At 46.7% G+C, this 22747-nt stretch overlaps 1 protein-coding gene across 1 annotated transcript in view; it reads left to right on the top strand.

Moving 5' to 3' along the window:
• Nucleotides 1-22747, top strand: part of TMIGD1 (transmembrane and immunoglobulin domain containing 1) — a 53032-nt gene that overhangs the window by 3277 nt on the left and 27008 nt on the right. Inside the window, exons 2-3 of the mRNA XM_073667973.1 lie at nucleotides 165-234; nucleotides 7170-7448. Of these exons, the coding sequence (XP_073524074.1) occupies nucleotides 177-234; nucleotides 7170-7448 (337 nt within the window). The 5' untranslated portion in view covers nucleotides 165-176. The remainder of the gene's footprint in view (nucleotides 1-164; nucleotides 235-7169; nucleotides 7449-22747) is intronic.

Below are 22747 nucleotides of genomic sequence, written 5' to 3'. Positions count from 1 at the left end.
AATCTCGAATAACGAGTATGCTCGCTCATCACTAATAAAATGTTTCCACTTATATCAATCCCCAATGCTGCTCACAATCTTTTCTCTCCTGCAGACGTATACACACACAAAGTTAATTTAATTCAAATGCAATAATTACTGACTTTTCTTTTCATCCCTCCTAGTTCTGAGTAAGAATGAAGAAATCTCTAATCGGATTAGCTGTACTTTTGTCTCTTTTGCATAAAATTACAGGTGAGTAACAGCCCAAAAAATTATGCAATATAATGAACATATAAATGTATAGTATATAGTGTCCCAGGCAAAACCATAAATATAATATTTGTGTACATCACCAAGGAAGTTAATGGCGCTATAAAATAAATAATAATAAACACAAAGCTGGCACCACATCTTGGCAAGATCAGGTCTTCTGGACGGGCGGGTCATTTGCTGCTCTGTCCTCTTTCTTTTCTACGTAGTTTCTCTACAAAAGACACTGCTGTTTTCCTATATTTTATCTAGCTTCTCCTATACAGAACACAGTCTCAATAAGTATAGCACCCAAATTTCCATTAGTAAAATAATTAAATTGCAAATGTTGTGGCATACAACCAAGTCTCTCCTTTTCAGCTTTTGTTCTGTTTTTCTTTTGGTAGGAATAACAAAAAATATACATATAATGAAAAAAATGTAAAAAAAAAATTGCAAAAACATTGACGAAAACAGCCTTGGTAACATTATTGGTTTGTAGTACAGTATATTTGAAAAAAGTAGTATATTTGAGGGATGAACGAAAACGGACATGAACCTGGAGCCTAATAAAAATGTTAGGTTAACATTAAATATTGTGTTGCCCATGAAAATGTTAGTATGGTCTCTTTAAGAGACCAGCTAGGGCTGCATATAAGGCCCATAAGAAAATATCAGAAGAAGCCATTGTTAATATTGTTGGTTGGGTTGCTAAGCTAATGTGGCCATTGTTTTTGGCTGAAGATTGTGCATTGTTAACATTTCCATGTATTATATCTACATGCCTTTAGAATATATGTTAACTTCTATTTCGGTGCTGTTCTAGTTTGTGGAGGTTGCCCTATGAGCAATATGCTGTCTGCTGACAAATGCCACATAGCAGAAGGGTGGCATACCCTTTGCATCATGCTACTGTGCGTGAACATCTCAGAGTCCTCTTCACTAGCATAGCTTTGTATTAAACTTCACACTTCAGGTCCTTCCACAACATTTTCTATAGGATTAGAGTCAGGATTTTGACTTGATTGTTCCAAAACTTTAAAGAGGTTGTCTACTACTTTAACAATGATTGCTTTTCCTTAGGATAGGTCATTAATGTCTGATTGGTGGTGGTGCTACACTCGGCACCCCCCGCCAATCAGCTGTTCTATGGATAGGTTTTCAATGTTAAAGTAGTTGACAACCTCTTTAACTTTATTCTTCTTTAATCTTTAATTTGCAGAATGATTTGTGTGCTTTGAGTCGTTGTCTTGCTGCATTACCCACATTTTCTTGAGATTCAGCTCAATGACAGATGTCCAGACATTTTGTTTTAGAATTTTCTTTTACAAATCAGAATTCAATATTCCATCAATGATGGCAAACCGTCCTGTCCTAGATACAACAAAACCAACCCAAACCATGATACCACCACAACCACCACCACGTTTTACAGATGCAATGAGGTTTTTATGCTATTACGCAGTGTTTTTCTTTTGCCAAACATAATGCTTCTCATTTAAACAAAAAAAAAAAAAACAGTTTGGGCTTCATCAATTGAGAAAACATTTTCCTTGTAGCCTTCTGGCTAGTCTAGATGATTTTAAGCAAACTGCAGACAGACAATAATGTTCGTTTTGGAAATCAGTGGGTTTCTCCGTGCACTCCTTTCGTGCACACCATTGTTGTTCAGTGAGATATGCCTTCAGTTGCGTAGAAGTTTCCTTGGATTCTCTTTTGATCATGTGGACTATACGCCTTGTTGGCCGACCACTCACAGTGAGAGTAATAATGGATTTTAATTTTTTTTTTTTTTAACTTAATTTGTTTTGTTAAACAATTTTTTAAACAATTACTCATTGCATTTGGTAATAGAAAACATCCAGAGACATCACATCAACACAGATCTACATCTCTTACATCAATGAGAACACATTAAAATAAACTGGTCGGATAAGCTATCACGTGCATATAAATGATTACTTTGCCCTGTGGATGTCGCATCTTCTGGATTTATATAAAAAAGAAAGAAAAAAGGGTATTTACCTAATTAGGATACAATTCAAACTGTGAACCCTCAACCACAACTTATCAAACTTGTGCTGTCTTTATCCTTTCCAAATTGACTCTCATCATAATATATATGGACCTACATGCCTGCCCCTATAAGCAACATTTGTCACTTATAACTTGTGGTTTTCTATTTGTTCTCACATCCATTTCAGATTTACTCTCCCAACTCAGACCCTTTGCTCAAGTAGAGACCGTAAGAAATGGATTTTAATTTTATCTGTACACAATCTGTCTGTGGATTAGTGAAGTCCAAACTCTTTAGGAATGATTTTGTAAAATTTCTAACCTGATGAGCATCAACCTCTCTTCTGATGTCTCATGATGTACAATACAAAATTATATTGTGGTACCGTGTTAGCCAGAAAAATCGATGTAAATAATCAGAAAATACTTTTGTCATTTTTGGGCACAAAAGTATTTTTGTCTGAGGTCCTCAGAAATCTCCTTTGTTCATGGCATTTACTTCCAGACTTTGTTCTTTAAATAAAACAGGTCACCCAGTCATACCTGATTGTCATTCCATTGATTGAAAAGACCAGACTTTAATTTCAAATTGAAATTATCTGTTATTTCTAAAGGTTTATATACTTTTACCACTCAGAAATGGGATATTAGAACATTTTTAAAAATTGACAAAGTCCAATATTTTTACTCATTTATTTGATTTTATTATCTTTATCTACTTTTAGAACAATTGTGAAAATCTGATGTAGTTTTAGGTCAAATTTATGCAGAATTATGGAACATTTTCAAACTTTCAAATATTGCTATTTTGCGGTGCATGGCAGACACTGGGTGGCATGTAGTGTCTAGTCTATTCGCCCACAGTGGTTTTATGTGAAGTGTCTATCTAGCAGTGGTCAGTAATATCCTCTGTGTCCAGCGCCTGATGGGCAGTGGAGATCTTAGTAATTAATTTCCAAATGAGGTTATTACACAGGTCAGAGATCGTGGTTGTCACAAAGATATCTCAGATTAGACCAGAAACAGAGATGATAACAGAAAATAAAAAATGTAATGTCTTTCTGTATGTATCTATAGTTAAAAATCTCACCTATCTGATCCGTGTTTCCCCAGACATACAACCTCGATAGATGTTCCATTATAGCCAAGAGCTACCAAAAACATTTCTGTATGGAGCACTGCTGAGCAGTTTTCTTGGCGCCACCCTAGTTAATGCGTAATCTGAATATTTTATAAAATTGCTCTGTTACCTCGGAAACATTATTTTGACCATTAGAAATATGTAGAATTCATACCTTACAATGAATGTCACTCTAAAAATAATCTAGGGAGTTTTTACTGTTGTGTAAATGTAAAAATTCTTTCCGCTGCTAATATAGTCTTCAACCGCTAAACACTTCTCTGCCTCTGTAATGTCGCTATATTTCTAATATATATGGACTTACTCTTGTTTGTAGACCGTGATATATGGTAGTTTGTTTTAGACTGCAGCTCCATAAATATATGGCAAGTGACGAAAATAGAAGAGGAGAGTCCCATATCAAGGACTAAATGGTCCTCCATTATGATGGCCGGTTTCACCCTGCAGAACAAATTCTGTTTATTTCCATCTTGATTCCTATTTCTGAGATCCATGTGGTCTTTTCTTATTTTCTAACAATTCAATTGTACAGATTCCCGCCACTCAAAGGTTGTTTGGCCAAACAGGGTCGCCTCTGTCCTAGGGCTTTGTCTACCTTTATGGTGTGTACACCTTTGGACATGAGGTCGCTCCTTAGTCAAAGTAAAATTGCGGAATAATCAGAATGTTCCTCAATGCAGCCTTTCGTCAATCACAAAAAGTTTGACCATGGTGACGTTTCTTTACACTGGTTATGAGTTTGTTTTTAACTTTTTGCTTATAGAGAACATTGACGTCCCGTAGAAGTTGCCGCAATCTTGCAATTTTAAAATGATTTATCAGCTTCATATAAATTAATTTTGTGCTGTCTGTAAGGGCTAATTCAAACGTTCATGGCAATTGGTCCAAGGACAAACCACTAAAGCACAGACTGGCCGCAGTCTCACGACCCAAGCATGATAGCTACATATATTTCTAGAATGCTGTCCGTGCATTACAGTCTGGTCTCGGACTGATTTGCAGTGATGTCTGAGTGAGCCCTATGTAAAAGTACAACATGTGTGAAACATGTTGTACTTTTACGCCATAGATTTGGTCACAGTGAATTTTTACAAAATCCTCATTTGTTATGCAAGGATTTTGACATGGGCTGCAGATCTGCACTGGCTCATTAGGAAAATATGAAGCATAAACTTGCTAGACAGTTTGGTGGCTTTAGATTCTAGTTTTGTTAATGATAACTCTCCCCTTCCACTCTCTGACCATAATCTTCTTTCATTCTCTGTCAAGAACTGTGAGGCTACTCAAGAAACCCCCACTTTCCACACTTATAGAAATATATGCGCCATTAACACCCAGAAATTTATGAAAAAGTTGCAATCATCATTGGCCCCAATCTCCTCCCTCTCATGTCCCGACTTTGCAGTGAAGCATTATAAGGAAATATTGCTATGCGCCCTGGATGAAGCCGCACCTCCTACACAAAGAACAATTCGGCATTGACGGCGACAACCCTGGCACACGCCTCAAACACGTCTTCTCCAGAGGTGCTCCAGGTGCGCTGAACGGCGGTGGAGAAAATCTAATCTGCCCGAAGATTTCCTCCATTATAAATTTATGGTGAAAACATATAACTCTGCGCTTCACCTCTCCAAACAAACCTACTTTAACAATCTCATCTCACTTTCCAATAATCCTAAAAGCCTTTTTGACACATTTCATTCTCTCCTCAATCAAACAGCACAGGCCCCGACCACCGACCTCAGCGCTGACGATCTGGCCAATTATTTCAAAGAAAAAATTGACCATATCCGACAGGAAATTTTCTCCTAATCCCCAAACGTTATGCATGCTCTCCCCCTCCGCATTGTATCTTGCTCACTTTCTGACTTCGAACCAGTCACGGAAGATGAAGTGATCAGGCTCCTTGCATCTTCTCGCCCTACTACCTGCACCAGTGACCCTATTCCCTCACATCTCCTTCAGTCCCTTTCTCCAGCTGTCACCTCTCACCTAACTAAAATTTTCAACCTCTCCCTCTCATTTCAACACGCCAGCATACATCCATTACTTAAAAAAACCATCCCTTGACCAGAACTACACTGCCAACTACAGACCTGTTTCCAATCTTCCATTTATCTATAAACTTCTGGAACGCCTGGTCCATTCCCGTCTAATCCGCTATCTTTCAGACAACTCTCTTCTTGAACCTCTACAATCTGGTTTCCGCTCTTTACATTCTACTGAAACTGCCCTCACTAAAGTCTCTAATGATCTACTAACAGCTAAATGTAATGGTCACTACTCCCAGCTGATTCTCCTGGATCTCTCTGCAGCATTCGACACTGTGGATCACCAGTTCCTCCTCACTATGCTCCGCACTACTGGCCTCAAGGACACTGTTCTCTCCTGGTTCTCCTCCTATCTCTCTGACCGCTCCTTCTCTGTGTCTTTTGCCGGCTCCTCCTCCTCTCTCCTTCCCCTTACTGTCGAGGTTCTTCAAGGATCAGTCCTAGGCCCCCTTCTTTTCTCCTTATACACCGCTCCTATTGGACAAACAATCAGCAGATTCGGTTTTCAGTACCATCTCTATGCTGATGACACCCAATTATACACCTCTGCTCTGGACATCACCCCTGCATTACTACAAAAGACCAGTGATTGTCTTTCTGCTGTGTCTAACATTATGTCCTCCCTCTGCCTAAAACTGAATCTGTCAAAAACTAAACTACTCGTATTTCCTCCCTCCACTAACCTACCTATGCCCGATATTGCCATTTCCGCTTGTGGCTCAACCATTACTCCCCAGCAACAAGCCCGCTGTCTTGGGGTCATTTTTGATTCAGATCTTTCCTTCACTCCTCACATCAAATCACTCGCTCGTTCATGTCATCTACACCTCAAAAACATCTCAAGAATCAGGACATTTCTCACTTTGACTCGGCAAAAACTCTTACTGTAGCTCTTATTCATTCTCGTCTCGACGATTGTAACTCTCTACTAATCGGTCTCCTTCTTACTAAACTCTCCCCTCTCCAATCCGTCCTTAACGCAGCAGCAAGGATCATATTCCTCACCAACCGCTACACCGATGCCTCTTCCCTGTGCAAGTCATTGCATTGGTTACCCATCCAATATAGAGTTCAATTTAAACTTATCACGCTTACCCACAAAGCGCTCCATGCTTCAGTACCCCCCTACATCTCCTCCCTTGTCTCAGTCTACCACCCTACACGTGCCCTCCGTTCTGCCAATGACTTAAAACTAAAATCCTCCATAATCCGAACTTCCCACTCCCGTCTGCAAGATTTCTCGCGTGCTGCGTCAATTCTTTGGAATGCACTACCCAGGACAGTTCGATTAATTCCCAATACCCACAGTTTCAAGCGGATCCTAAAAACCCATTTCTTTAGACTAAACACACTATCTGTCTGTCCCAGTTTTCCCCCATATTAAAATCTTCTTCAATTTCAGGTTCATACCATCCATGTACTTAATAGCCTCGGTCAGGACTGTACACATACTGGCTGGCGACCAGTCCATGTATTATTATTTATCCTATTTAGTATATCAAGGCTGCATTATACAATATATGTACACGTTACCTTTTGTGCCTCGCCCATTTCTTCATAGACTGTAAGCTTGCGAGCAGGGCCCTGACTCCTTTTGATTTGAGATATGCTTATTCTGTATTGTCTGTATAAGTCCCCACTAAAATTGTAAAGTGCTGCGGAATATGTTGGCGCTATAAAAATAAAAAAATATTATTAATTATTAATGATATTATTTTTGTTCCCTGCAGCTTTGCAACTCTTGCTGAACAATAGACCCTATGACAATCGACACACTGACAACCTCGGCAATCCAGCAATTCTCCACTGTGAAGTTGTTAACAACACTAACGATCAGAGCTTGATCTGGTACCGAGGGACCCAACAAGTTGATATTAAGTCTGAGAACAGTGTGAACGCCAGTCACATATGCATCCCGGAGCTGACCATCGAAGACAATGGAGTGAGCTTCACCTGCCTATTGAAGCAGAACACCTCCATGAAGCTGTCTCTACAGATGAATGTCCTGTGTGAGTCCCACAATTATTCTGATTTAGCAGATTCTTCTGCAGTGTTTTATGTAAAATATTCTTGTAGGTTATATAGCTTTCTAAATAATGGGCGGCAGGCGCTAGCGTATATGCATGTGTGTTGGCTGAAACAATGTTACACTGTGAGACCTAATAGGAAATGATGTGTGGATGCAACTGTGGCACCCCAGGGGTCTGGTTCCCACAGTAATAGCAATATTACGTCTGTGAGCAGGTGGGAGCTTTCCTGGTCAGACTTCCTATGCATGCCACACCTCCTGCCCAGTCCTGGGAGGGGAAGAACTTCCCCTATATAAAGCTGGGGCTGAGGCAGGGTTAGGGAGAAAGAGCAGAGAACACAGACAGAGACACAGTCTGGTCTGGAGTGGAGCAGCTTTAGGAAAAAGAAAGATCAGGAGCTCAGTGGGAGCAGTGCTAAAAAGAGATCAGGGGCTGGAAGCTGTAGAGCTCGCCCTGATTGAAGAGTTCTTACCGGACCCGGAGTCCGAGGCTGTGGGGACTAATCCTTACCCCGCAGCAGAAACCGCCCGGCAGGGGATTTCAGGTCCTCTGGCCAAGAAACCCGAAGGCACGGTCACACGCAAGGGACCAGCACCGCGACGTGGAGCGGAAGCTACCAAAAGGCCCCGAGTCACCGGCCATACGGGTGAGCACCACACGGTACACTCAGGGACGTGGGCTACTTTTACCAGCCTCTAGCAAGGTAGCCAGAAGAGTACGATTAGTTGGGGAGGCCTACAACTCCGCCTGGCCAGGGGAGATCCCATCTGCTCGCGGACTGACCAGGCCCCGATCGCTAGCCAGTACTCCGGGAGGGTCTACCTTTGCCACCAGTAAAGACCCTGAACTACACCGCACCGTCTCCGAGTGTTTCATCATCCACGTCCGCTGCCCTGAGGCCATACCCCTCCCGTTGGGGGTTATACCATCCCCGCTGCACAACCGTATCACCGGCCTCAGCGGTCTGCCTGCAGCGGCGGTCTCATGACCGCATTCAACGGGTGGCGTAGTCGAACACCGTACCATCTTCTGCTAAAGACTGCCACTCAGCTTGACTCCCTGGGCACGGACCGGGTCACCGCCACGAGACTACTACCCCTATCAGATCCGGCTCCGGGTAGGCTCCCGCGTGCGCAACGCTACTCAGCACAGGCTCAGGGGCGCGTCACAACCAATACAGGGAACACATAGATATATGGACATTTTTTGGGATTTTACATTTTAGTACTCCTGCTTAAGAGTAGCAAGTTTTTTTTTCATAAATAGTGCACATGAAAATAAGTGTTATGCTCCAAGGTGGTGCATATGGTTCGTGGACCCACTGTTTCCACAGACCGGACTTACCCTGGAGGGGCATGACTAAGCAGTTACTTTGGTGTTCGCTGGAGCTTCTAGAGGTGAGTTCAGGCTTGTGCGGCAGGTAGCTGCCAAGTGCCACTCTAGGACGCATCCAGCAGTAGTGACGCGCCCCCTGGGCCGTGGGGTACTCGGTAGCCGGGCCGGTCGATGCTGGGTGATGTCACGGTGGCAGTGACCCAGTCCGTAACCCAGGGCGGTCAATTAAAGGAAAAGGTAAAAGGGGAATAAAGTTTTTATAGAGATAATGTTCGTGACGCCACCTGTGGTATGCAGCTATATGGAGCCGATAATGACCAGTCCACAGCTTAATGGCCGGTTTCCTCTTATCTTTACTTGCGGTTTGTTAAGCAGACCGGGGCACGGGTACTAGCTGGTAGTGGATGTCCAGGCGGCCTGGGAGCAAGTTGGGGATCCACCTCACCAGGTGAAGTTGTAGGCCTTCCCTCTGCGCTAATCTCTTTGGCCCTGCTGCTTGAAGCTATGCTGCGGCCCTCGTCCCTGAGTAAAAACGTCTTTTTCCTCACCCGTATGGCAGGGAGCTCGGGCCTTCCTTAAGTGTCTCTCCCACGTGGCGGTGCTGGGCCCTATGGTGCTGCTATGTCGCCGGGCGTCTGATGGGGCCAGGAGACCTGCAGTCTCCTGCCCTCCGGTTTCTGCTGCTGGGCCTACAGTGCCCCACAGCCTCGGACTCCGGTGTCCGGTTCTTCTGTGCTCCTCTCTGGGGTGAGCTGGTTTACAGCTCCACTCCCCAGGTCCTTCCTCATCGCAGTCCTGTCTTCAACTCCTCTCAACTCACTCTTACTAACCCCACCTCCAGATCACAGTTGCTAAGGGGAGGAGCTTTCCTTTCTGGTCTGGTGCCAGGAAAGTGTTGTATGCTGGTAAACCTGATTAAGGGAACTCTCCTTGCTTCCAGGCATGGCATCACCCCTTGTGAGGGAGTCAATTTCACTGTGGCAACCGGACCCCTGGGGTGCCACAGTAGCAGCTGACCTCAGGGATCAGAGATGTTACTACCGATTCTCAAACAGGGCAGGACGGCCACTTGGGACAAGTTCAGACTGTGCAGACTGGACGGCCACTTGGGACAAGTTCAGACTGTGCAGACAGGACGGCCACCTGGGACAAGTTCAGACTGTGCAGTCAGGATGGCCACCTGGGACAAGTTCAGACTGTGCAGACAGGATGGCCACCTGGGACAAGTTCAGACTGTGCAGACAGGATGGCCACCTGGGACAAGTTCAGACTGTGCAGACAGGACGGCCACCTGGGACAAGTTCAGACTGTGCAGACAGGATGGCCACCTGGGACAAGTTCAGACTGTGCAGACAGGACGGCCACCTGGGACAAGTTCAGACTGTGCAGACAGGACGGCCACCTGGGACAAGTTCAGACTGTGCAGACAGGACGGCCACCTGGGACAAGTTCAGACTGTGCAGACAGGACGGCCACCTGGGACAAGTTCAGACTGTGCAGACAGGACAGCCACCTGGGACAAGTTCAGACTGTGCAGACAGGATGGCCACTTGGGACAAGTTCAGACTGTGCAGACAGGACGGCCACTTGGGACAAGTTCAGACTGTGCAGACAGGATGGCCACCTGGGACAAGTTTAGACTGTGCCTACAGGAAAGCCACCTGGGACAAGTTCAGACTGTGCTGAAAGGACGGCCACTTGGGACAAGTTCAGACTGTGGAGACAGGACGGTCACTTGGGACAAGTTCAGACTGTGCAGACAGGACGGACACTGGGACAAGATCAGACAGGTCAGCCACAGGTACAGGCTCAGACTGTGCAGACAGGACAGCCACTGGAACAGGTTCAGTCACATTGATCTTTGGTAACAGTTCTGGTACTGCTGATGCAGGCACGGGGTACAGGTACTGTGCATGCGATTACTGGGTCAGGGTTCAGGTCTGAGCACTCAGCTCCCAGGGTAGCAGGGTGTCAGGATACGGACACTGCAAGTGGTCACAGGAACATGAATGAACTAAAATGGACTAAAGCAACACAGGATACAGGAATAGTATTAACAGAATAGGGACGGAGGACCTGGCAACATACCATTGCACACCAAAACCACCTAACAATAACTATAGTGGTTGCTCAGGCAGCTCCCCAATGGGGAGAGTGCCTTATATACAAGATGTCTCCCAGCTATTGGCTGGGAGACACCTTGCAGGTGATGGACTTAAACTAAATGCCTCCCATGTGCGCACGCTGCCCCTTCAAGAACAGGGGCGCATGCGCATTAAGCACTCCGCCGAGACACAGTACAGTGTGCACACCAGGAAGTGACAGTAGGCAGGAGCATGCCGGGGATCGGGGGCGGTGAGTAAGCCGGCGTCTCTGCATGAAGGGAAAAGGGGACACCATGCAGGCAATGTCGGACTGGGGTGTCTGGGGCCCACAGGAGGAATTGATCCACGGGGCCCACCCTACAGCAATATGCAAATAACTGTTAGCTGATATCCCCGTTATAGTGGAGCGTCGACTGTAAATCGTAGGTGACTCCTGCACATATACTGTGCACATGCTATAACTGGGATGTACAATTACGGTAGTTTGCATTAAAGGGGTTCTTTGATTAAAACAAGTAATCAGTGATCCATAGGATCCACAGGTGATCACTTATTGATCGTTTGGGTCCAAACATTGGAAAACGCACCTATCGGAAGAATGGGGAAGTTTTACCCCTGTCAGGAGATTTATCCCCATTTTAAAATGCATCGGCAGGTGGGACGTCTGACCGCAGCTCCATTCATTCATTCTCTTTGGGGCTTCCAGAAAAAAAACAAGAACAGCCACTGAGGGAATGAATGGATCAGTGGTCAAGTCGCACATGAGCTCCAGTGTAATGGGGATAAAAGCTCCACATACTACCAATCGATGCGGGTTCCAGCAGTCAGACCCCAACTAATCAATAATTTATCACTTATCCTGTGGAGAGGTGATTGTTTTCCCCGGAGAACCCCTATAAGTGCATCTTGTTCCAAGTATTTAATCACTAATGGAAATAAAGAATCTTTTCTTAACTAATATCAGAGAGAACAAATGACCGACATACACAACATAATCCACTATACCAACACCAATTGTACCACATACAAGGGAGAAATACTGCCACACCATGACTGGACTAGATGTTACCACCACATAGTGACCGAATAATACTACATACAAGGGAGAAATACCACCACACCATGACCAGACCACATATTACCCCCACATAGTGACTGAATAATACTACATACAAGGGAGAAATACCACCACACCATGATCAGACCACATATTACCACCACATAGTGACTGAATAATACCACATACAAGGGAGAACTACCACCACACCATGACCATACCACATATTACCACCACATAGTGGCCGAATACTACCACATAAAAGGGAGAAATACCACCACAACGTGATCAGACCAAATATTAACAGCATATAGCGTCCAAATAATTTCCCATAATTTCTCTCCCCCAGCTCCATAATTGCTCTCCCCATCCCCACCATTGCTCTCCCCCAACCTCCTCCATCATTGCTCCCTCCCATCCCCACCATTGTCATATCTCCCCCACCTTCTTCACCATTGTCATATCTCCCCCACCTTCTCCATCATTGCCATGTGTCCTCCATCATTACCATATCTCCCCCACCTCCTCCTTCATCATTGCCATATCCCCCCCACCTCCTCCATCACCATGCCATGCATATCTCCCCCTACCTCCTCCATCACCATGCCATGCATATCTCCCCCACCTCCTCCATCATCATTGCCATGTCATATATCCCCCCACCTCCTCCATCACCATGCCATATTTCCCCCCACCTCCCCCATCACCATACCATATCTCCTCCATCACCATTGCCATGTCATATCTCCCCCACCTCCTCCATCACCATGCCATATCTCCCCCACCTCCCCCATCACCATGCCATATTTCGCCCCACCTCCTCCATCACCATTGCTCTCCCTCATCTCCCCCCACCTCCCCCATCACCATTGATCTCCCTCATCTCCTCCCACCTCCTCCTTCACCAATGCTCTCCCTCATCTCCACCCACCTCCTCCATCACCATTGCTCTCCCTCTTCTTCCCCCACCTCCTCCATCACCTTTGCTCTCCCTCTTCTTCCCCAACCTCCTCCATCACCATTTCTCTCCCTCTTCTTCCCCCACCTCCTCCATCACCATTGCTCTCCCTCATCTCCCCCCACTTCCTCCATCACCATTGCTCTCCCTCATCTCCCCACCTCCTCCATGTTACGCTCGCGCCCGGACTGACTGGCGTGAGCGTGATTAGTGATCCCACTGTACCATGAGCCGAGGAGTGCCTGGAGGGGCGTAACTAAGTATCAACCCGATCCGACCAAGGTCGCACGGAGGCTTAGTCGACTCCGTGAACCAAGGAGGAACCGAGCAGAGGAACCAGGTGCTACTGCAGGTCAGACCCCGGTCACAGCTGTTGACCCACACCGGGGAATGCAGGAACAGGCAGGTAAGACTAGCGTACAGACAGGTGGGTATTGGCAGGCACGGCTAGTATGCAGACAGGTGGGTATTGGCAGGCATGGTTGGTATGCAGACCGGTGGGTACTGGTAAGCACGGCTGGTATGCAGACACGTGGGTACTGGCAAGCACAGCTGGTATGCAGACAGGTGGGTACTGACAAGCACGGCTGGCATGCAGACAGGTGGGTACTGGCAAGCACAGCTGGAGTGCAGACAGGGAGATACTGGCAAGCATGGCTGGAGTGCAGACAGGCAGGTACTAGCAGGTTGGAGCGCAGGCTGGATAGGGTCCAGTACAGACTGGGAGACAGGAACAGAGCCGCAGATGCGGTAGACAAGCAGAGTAAAGCGAAACCGCCGGAGCGGAGGACTAGGCAGAGCAGAGCGGAACCGCAGGTGTGGTGGACAAGGCAGAGCAGAGCGAAACCGCCGGAGCGTTGAGCAAGCAGAGCGGAGCGAAACCGCAGGTGCGGTGGACAAGGCAGAGCAGAGCGAAACCGTCGGAGTGGTGGACAAGGCAGAGCAGACAGGAACCGCTGGAGCGGTGGACAAGGCAGAGCGGAGCGAAACCGCAGGTGCGGTGGACAAGGCAGAGCAGAGAGGAACCGCCGGAGCGGTTGGCAAGGCAGAGCAGAGAGAAACCGCAGGCGCGGTGAGCAAGCAGAACAGAACAAAACCGCAGGTGCAGTGGACAAGGCAGAGCAGAGCGAAACCGCCGGAGCGGTGGCCAAGGCAGAGCAGAGAGGAACTGCCGGAGCGGTGGACAAGGCAGGGCAGAGCGAAACTGCAAGTGCGGTGGATAAGGCAGAGCAGAGAGGAGCCACCGGAGCGGTGGGCTAGGCAGAGCAGAGAGGAACCGCCGGAGCGGTGGGCTAGGCAGAGCAGAGAGGAACCGCCGGAGCTGTGGGCTAGCAGAGCAGAACAGGGCTGATGGTGCAGGCAGAGAGGACAGGGCTCTGTTCACATGGAGCAGACTGAAAGATACAGGAAGATGGCTAGAACACAGGAGGTAGATACGGAGGAAGGGAAAAGGGACAAGCAGAACCAGATACACACTAGGTACTTACAATGAAGTAGCGAGTGGACACAAAACTCACAAACAGAAGTACAGAGACGAGTTGGAGTTAGGTGCAGGTTCAGACACTGCAGGAAAAGGGAGGGTACAGACATAGAGACAAACAGGTAACAGGCTAGGAGACAGTTCAGACAGGAACTGATACTGCAACGAGATACAGGAACGATGCCTGGGTATACAGCCCCCAGGGTGGCGGAAAAGGACTAGAAGTCACAGATAACAGGCCTGGGTATGCAGCCCCCAGGGTGGCAGAAACAGACTAGAAGTCAGAGATAACAGGCCTGGGTATACAGCCCCCAGGGTGGCAGAAACAGACAAGATACAGGACAGACCTGGCAACTCAGAGGCAAGGAGCACACTGAAAGATAGTGTTGCTCAGGCACCTCCTTCTGGGTGGAGGGGGTTTAAATATCCAGTGACTCACAGAAATAGGCTGGAGACGCATTAGGGGTGCACCCACAGCAGCTATAAGAATCAGGAAGTAACCGGGCCGCCTTAAGCAGTCAGACAAGAGACATGCACACAGCATGAACTGGAGCAAGGTTTGCAGGCTGAATTGATGGGTAAGATTGCGGTCTTGCATGGTGGGAGGTGGTGCACTATGCAAGCACGCCGGCAGGGATGTTACACTCCATTACCATTGACCTCCCTCATCTCCCCCACCTCCTCCATCACCATTGCTCTCCCTCATCTCCCCCCACCTCCTCCATCACCATTGCTCTCCCTCATCTCCCCCCACTTCCTCCATCACCATTGCTCTCCCTCATCTCCCCCCACCTCCTCCATCACCATTGCTCTTCCTCATCTCCCCCCACCTCCATCACCATTGCTCTCCCTCTTCTCCCCCCGCCTTCTCCATCACCATTGCTCTCCCTCATCTCCCCCCACCATAAAGACTGTTCTCCCTCATCTCTCCCCACCTTCTCCATCACCATTGCTGTCCCCAATTTCCCCCATCTCCAGTCCAGTGTATTAGTGTAAAAAAAAAACACTTTCCTCTCAGCCCGCTCCCTCACAGCATTGTCCTCTGCTTCCTGCTCCGCATCTTTCTCCCTGACACAGGCTCGTGCTGAATGATGACGTCTTCAAGCAGCGCGAGCCTGTGTCAGGGAGGAAGCACCGGGCAGGAAACAGAGGACGGATCCCTCCGCTACGCAGCCATTTTCGATGGCAGCGGAGCTGGAGGGACCGCTCCCTGCCCGCCGCACAGGATGAGGGCAATCTGGCCATGGGCCCCCCGGAGTCTGGGGGTCCGAGAAACAGGCCAGATTGCCCTCATCAGCCGCATTGCAAGGGCCCTCCTGAACCCCCGGGCCGTTGCAGTGCGGAGCACCGGCAGCCATGTTAACCAGCGGCCCCAGTGCATTCTGTTTGGGGGCCTTCAGAGGACCTGCGGCCACCGGAGAATTCTCCGGTGTCCCGGTGCCCCAGTCCGACCCTGCATGCAGGTGCGCCAGCAATGGCCCTACATTAAGAAAGTTGGGAGTATATCTTATTAAAGAAATCCACTTCTTTCTCCTCCTGGACTGATCATTCATTCTTAAAATTCTTGAGTGATTACAGACTTTTTCATTACTGAGATAGGATATGGCAGTTTGTGCTCATAAAGTTCTATGGTAACTGTAACTGTTGTTTTAGTAAAACTTGCAGTAGAATATGTGTCTGCCTCTAGCTCCTCCCTCCCCCCTCCATAGCATTTTAAAAGCTCCAACTCCCATCTCCTATCTCAGTAATGGGAAATCTGTCCTCACTGAATACAGATTTTGACCATGAAGTCAGAGAAAAAGATCAGTACAGAAGGAGAAAGAAGCAAATTTCACTGATGAGATATATTACAAAGTTTCTTATTTTCATGTGTACTATTGGTATATGAAATAAAAATTAAAATGGTGGTAACCTGTTACCATGGAAAATGCTATTTACCTGCAGATATTGCCTGGCCACATTACTGAAATTGCTGCTACCGGGGGGGAATTAACTTAAAGGGGTTTTCCCACAAACAAAATAAATTTTAATCAACATTTTAATCAATCAATCTTTGAATAATAACAACTTGGATAATAATTGGATGTGTTTAAAGCACCACTCCAGTGTTTATTTTTTATTTTTTCAGCGCTGGAGTGGTGCTTTAAATCTAAGTCCCCTGCCCCTTGTCTTATATTCGCCCTCCGACGTCTTCATCTTTTTTCGTTTCGCTCTGGTCCCATCTTTAAGGGCGCAGACAGACGGATTTCTTGTGCGAGGATCACAACTCTCTGACCGTCTGCTCTCCTGACCTGAGTGTGACAGCTGTATATAAATACATCACGCTGTCACTCTCAGGTCAGGAAAGTGCTGGGCCAGTCTGTGCTCTGCAATCCTTGCACAAGAAATACAGCCGTCTTTATGCGCCCTTAAAGCACCACTCCAGTGGTAAAATAAACAAAAAACCATGGAGTAGTGTTTTAAAAAAATGTTCCTGCGCTGAGATAATCTTATAAATGTGCCCCTGTTGTGTACTGTGTAATGGCTGTGTCTGACTGTGCAGGAACATGGTCTGATTATACCACAGCTCCTGGGCAGGGGAGAAAGAAAAAGAGTATACAGACATTACAGCAGGAGGTCACAGCTGATTGAATTTGTGAAGTAAAACATTGCTTAAAAACGGGCAGGGAAATGTTTTGCCTCACAAAATAAATAATTTGTGATCCCATGCTGTACAGTCATGGCCAAAAGTATTGAGAATGAGACAAATAGTAATTTTTCCAAAGTTTACTGCTTCATTTTTTGTAATGGCAATTTGCATATACTCCTGAATGTCAAAGAGTGATCAGCTTAACAGCAATTACTGTACTTGCAAAGTCAATATTTGCCCAGAAAATGAACTTTAACCCCCAAAACACATTTCAAAATCATTGCAGTCCTGCCTTAAAAGGAGCAGCTAACATCATTTTAGCGATTGATCCAATAACACAGGTGTGGGTGTTGATGGGGACAGGGCTGGCGATCAATCAGTCATGATTAAGTAAGAATGACATCACTGGACACTTTAAAAGGAGGCTGGTTCTTGGTATCATTGTTTCTCTTCAGTTAACCATGGTTATCTCTAAAGAAACACGTGCAGCCATCATTGCACTGCACAAAAATGGCCTAACAGGGAAGAGTATCGCAGCTACAAAGATTGCACCTCAGTCAACAATCTATCGCATCATCAAGAACTTCAAGGAGAGAGCTTCCATTGTTGTCAAAAAGGCTCCAGGGCGCCCAAGAAAGACCAGCAAGCGCCAGGACCGTATCTTAAAACTGTTTCAGCTGCGGGATCGGACTACCAGCAGTGCCGAGCTTGCTCAGGAATGGCAGCAGGCTGGTGTGAGTGCTTCTGCACGCACTGTGAGGCGGAGACTCTTTGAGCATGGGCTGGTTTCAAGGAGGGCAGCAAAGAAGCCACTTCTCTCCAGAAAAAACATCAGGGACCGACTGATATTCTGCAAAAGGTACAGGGAGTGGACTGCTGAGGACTGGGGCAAAGTCATTTTCTCTGATGAATCCCCTTTTCGATTGTTTGGGACATCTGGAAAACAGCTTATTCGGAGAAGAAGAGGTGAGCGCTACCACCAGTCTTGTCTCATGCCAACTGTAAAGCATCCTGAAACCATTCATGTGTGGGGTTGCTTCTCAGCCAAGGGAATCGGCTCACTCACAGTCTTGCCTAAAAACACAGCCATGAATAAAGAATGGTACCAGAATGTCCTCCAAGAGCAACTTCTCCCAACAGTCCAAGAGCAGTTTGGCGCCCAACAATGCCTTTTCCAGCATGATGGAGCACCTTGCCATAAAGCAAAGGTGATAACAAAATGGCTCATGGAACAAAACATAGAGATTTTGGGTCCATGGCCTGGAAACTCCCCAGATCTTAATCCCATTGAGAACTTGTGGTCAATCATCAAGAGACGGGTGGACAAACAAAAACCAACAAATTCTGGCAAAATGCAAGCATTGATTATGCAAGAATGGACTGCTATCAGTTAGGATTTGGTCCAAAAGTTGATTGAGAGCATGCCAGGGAGAATTACAGAGGTCTTGAAGAAGAAGGGGCAACACTGCAAATATTGACTTGCTGCATTAACTCATTCTAACTGTCAATATAACCTGTTGGTACTCATAATATGATTGCAATTATATTTCTGTATGTGATATAAACATCAGACAAACACTAATAAAAAACAGAGGCCAGCAGATCATGTGAAAATATAATTTTGGTGTCATTCTCAAAACTTTTGGCCATGACTGTAATGTCTGTATACTCTTTTGCTTCCTCCCCTGCCCAGGAGCTATGGTATGATCAGACCATGTTCCTGCACGGTCAGACTCAGCCATTACACAGTACACAGCAGGGACACATTTATAAGATTATCTCAGCACAGGAACTTTTTTTTTTAGCACATCCAATTGGGGAACTTATTTTTATTCAAAGATCTATTGATTAAATGTACTTTGTTCATGGGAAAACCCCTTTAATTTATCCCAGGAGCTGCGGGCTTTCAGCCATGGGGTCGTGCAAGGAGCAGCTACAGTCACCGCTCCTTATACTGTGAGTGCCGGCTGTAAGCACGTCCCAGCACTTTGATTGACAGCCGTCTCTGTGGCGCATCTGCGCAGAGCGAGCTATAAACCAAAGTGCCAGGGCGTGCTGGCAACTGCTGCTAACAGAATAATGAGCGGTGTGGTGAGCGGAGACTGTAATCACTCCCTGCCCCACCCATATGACTGAAAGCCAGGGGCTCCTGAAAGGAAATAAATTAATTTTCTCCTGGTAACTGCATTTTCAGTAAGGTGGCCAGGCAGCATTGAAACACTATTTGCTTGCAGATTAACCCTATATCTATAAAGCATTTACTAAGGTGACAGGTTCCCTTTAAGACTGACATAAGCTTAGTTTACCTACACAGGCTTATTATGAGCTGTTGCACTTAATGCCAAGTTCGAGACCCTCTTCTAAGTGGAGAGCCACTAACATAGAGCAGAGATCTCACAACGACTGATCTGGCTTGTCCCTGTAATGCTACATTTGCCCTGTAGCATCCTCCGTTTCGGAAGTTGGACCTATAGTCAGACTTGCTTTCATCTGAAAAGATGTCATCCTTATGAGATAGTCCCCTTAAAGGGGTTGTCTGGTCAAAACCAATAAGTCTGCAGTCACTCTGTGTGACCAAAGATTTCCGATTTCATATCCTGTACCGGAAAGTATGTATGAGTTATACATAGCCCCGGTCAGTGGGCACTGCCTTGCTCTCCATACACTTGTATTAAGCGAGAGAGAGGCCATGTCCACTTTCCGGGGGGTATGTAGAACTCATAGATAACCTCTGTTATCGGGTCTGAAACCGGAGAACCCCCGCAGCGCACGCACGGATTCATATGTCTGCAGTCACACAGAATGCCTACAGACTTATCGGTTTTGACTGGACAACCCTTTTAATTGTGCGATCAATCATCAGAGAAGAATACTTCCTCCTTGAAAAAGCCACGTTCACACTTTCAGTATTTGGTCAGTATTTTTCATCAGAATTTGTAAGCCAAAACCAGGAGAGGAACAATCAGAGGAAAAGTATAATAGAAACACGTCACCACTTCTGTATTTTTTACCCACTCCTGGTTTTGGCTTACAAATACTGATGTAAAATACTGAACATGTGAACGTGTCCTAACAGCAAAAGTTCTTGTTGAACTGGGGAGATGAATGTTCACATCCACTGATCTACAAATAGAGAATTTAGTTGCCAATCAATTCAATATCGATCTAAATTGTCAGACCTTAGTCATGAAGATCATAATGAGAGATTACATGATGATTTTTTGTATTTTGATGGTCCATATTGTGTAACTTGGGTGGCTCTCTGGTTAGCATTGTTGCCTTGAAACACTATGGTCTTGAGTTTGAATTTGACCAAGATCATTTTGGTTTCCTCCCATTCTTCAAAAATATAATGAGAGGATAATTGGCTTACCATCATAATGACCATTGTGTGTCTAAATATGGAAAGTATTGTGACGCCCTCTTTTGGATAGGGACTGATGTGAATGGTGACAATCTTGATACAACACTTCAGAATACGTTGGCACTGTGTCAGCAATGGGTAATAAAATTTGTATAATAGTCACAGGGTGAAATGTGTTTGTGTAACGCTAAGCAATGCTGCCAATTACATTTATGTTGTCATATTCTACTGAAACTGGTGGATACCAACTGTCCCCTAACATTAGTTTGGGAAACAAAGTTTGTCCATATTGGTTTTGTTCCTGATATTTTTTTGTGTTGGTGAATAAGTGACGCACCCCCTGGGCCATGTTCAAGGGATACCCGGAGCCGGATCTCGATGGGGGTAGTAGTCCTTGTGGCGGTGACCCGGTCCGTGCCCAGGGTGTCAAACTAAGTGGCAGTCTATGGCAGTAGATGTTAACTTGGATGTCGACTACGCCACCCGTTGAGTGCGGCTTTGCAGCCGCCGCTGCAGAACAGTCCGCTGAGGCCGGTGGTATGGGTGCAGCGATGATGGTATAACCCCCAACGGGAGGGGTATGGCCTCAGGGCAGCAGGTGAAGATGATGGGGGTTGTGACGGTCAGTAAGAAGAGTCAGAGTCAGGAGATGCAGTTTCAGGGGTTTTACTCACAAGTGTTCTCTCAGTCACTCTGGCCTTGAGTGACCACCCGAGCCGTGCTGCGTCCACCAGGTCCTGGACTCGGCTAACCCCCAAGCAGTTCTGAAGCGTGGTCCTGAGCTCCCTTCTCTCTCTCTGTCTCTGGCCGTTCCCACCAGGGATCCACCTTTGGCCGGCTCCCTCGGGTCTCTTAGTGGTCAAACCTCCTCTGGGTTCCCTGACCCCATGCTTGGTGTGCCTTTCTGGTGGATTTGGTGAGGGTCGTGGCAAATCTTGACCACGACCTCCGGTTCCTGGCTGAGGATAAGTGGCCTCCACCAGTTCGGGTTCCGGTACCCGTGTCCGCCAACCCTTCACCCTTTCTGGTCTGTTTCTGGGTTCTTGGGGTTCCCTCTGTCTTTCTCTCTGGGTCCTTCTTTCTCCTCTCTCCTCTGCAGGCTTGGCTCTGGAGCTGGGCCCAGCCGGAGCCACAGCTCCCTGTCAGCCCTCCTGGCTGAACTCTTCTGCTCTGCTCCTCAGGCTAAAAAGACCCTGTCCTAAGATGGTGCCCACCTTATATACTCCCTCTATGTGTGAGCCCAGGTGACTAGCACCCAATGAGCTCCTAGCTTTACCCAGACTACTCCCCCTATCTGCCCCTACACTACTGGGATGTTCCACCCCCCTCCCACTCCAGCCAGGGACAGACGCTGTCGTACCTGCACATATACTTGGTGGGAGTACCGTAGTTCTGTCCCCCGGAAATGGGATGTATGTAGTGCATGCAGCCTACCGAGCTCAGTCCCACACTCCATCCTTACCCGGGAGTGGAATACCACACCTCTGGAGTGAGGTGCAATACCCCTGTAGCAGCCGAATCCTCAGGGTGCTACATTCCCCCCTGGTAAATCACAGCACGTCCTCGGGCTGTAAAAGAGCAAAAACATAAAACATACAAGCTTTTTAAAGTGCACTACATATAAAATATATAAACTGTAACCTTCAATCATCCCTTTATGGGAGGTACTTCTCTTTTAAAATGTTACGGACACATCATAAAATAATATTAACTCTTTCATCATAATAAAACTTTTCATAAAAAACATTTTTGACCTCTGGCCACTTGTGCAAATTGTGACCAGATAAGTGCCACAGTCTCTGGTAGAAAAAACAGTTTCCTATAAAACCGGTAGGGGGCACTTTTAGGAAGCGCAACTATTTACAAGGGATATAGCCGCTCTCAGTCCTCGGCCAGTGGGGAAAAGGGGATGGCTGCTCACAGTCCTCAGCCTGTGGGGAGATGGGACACACTGGAACAGTTCACTGGTCCCAACGGGGACTATAATGGTAACAGTTATTGTACCTTCACGGGTAACTATTTACAGTGCTCCTACTGTACATCAGTGGCGACGTCCTCCTGCTCCTTCCTCCGTGTACCCTTCAGACCCGTCCGGGTCCTCTTGCTCCTCCTGACACCTCAGCTCTTCCTCTGTCAGTCGGTGTACATGAAGGGCATAGGGTCCTTTGGCACATTGGTGCCGGGTGAAGGTGACCTCATCACCCAGGTAAAGGTCACGACCTCTGTGTCCCTCCGGTAGGTGGGACTCGACATCTCTTCTGGTCACGAAGACGTCGCCGGGGGTGTGATGATCTCTGATGAAGCCCCAACCGTGCTGCAGTTGGAATTTGATTACAGTCCCGGTGGCACG

Source organism: Phyllobates terribilis, unplaced genomic scaffold (assembly GCF_046119375.1).
Source record: "Phyllobates terribilis strain yellow unplaced genomic scaffold, ASM4611937v1 Scaffold_2__4_contigs__length_985480577, whole genome shotgun sequence".
NCBI classification, from domain to species: Eukaryota; Metazoa; Chordata; class Amphibia; order Anura; family Dendrobatidae; genus Phyllobates; species Phyllobates terribilis.
Note: the sequence above shows the minus strand (reverse complement) of the source record. Positions and strands in the feature narration are given on the sequence as shown.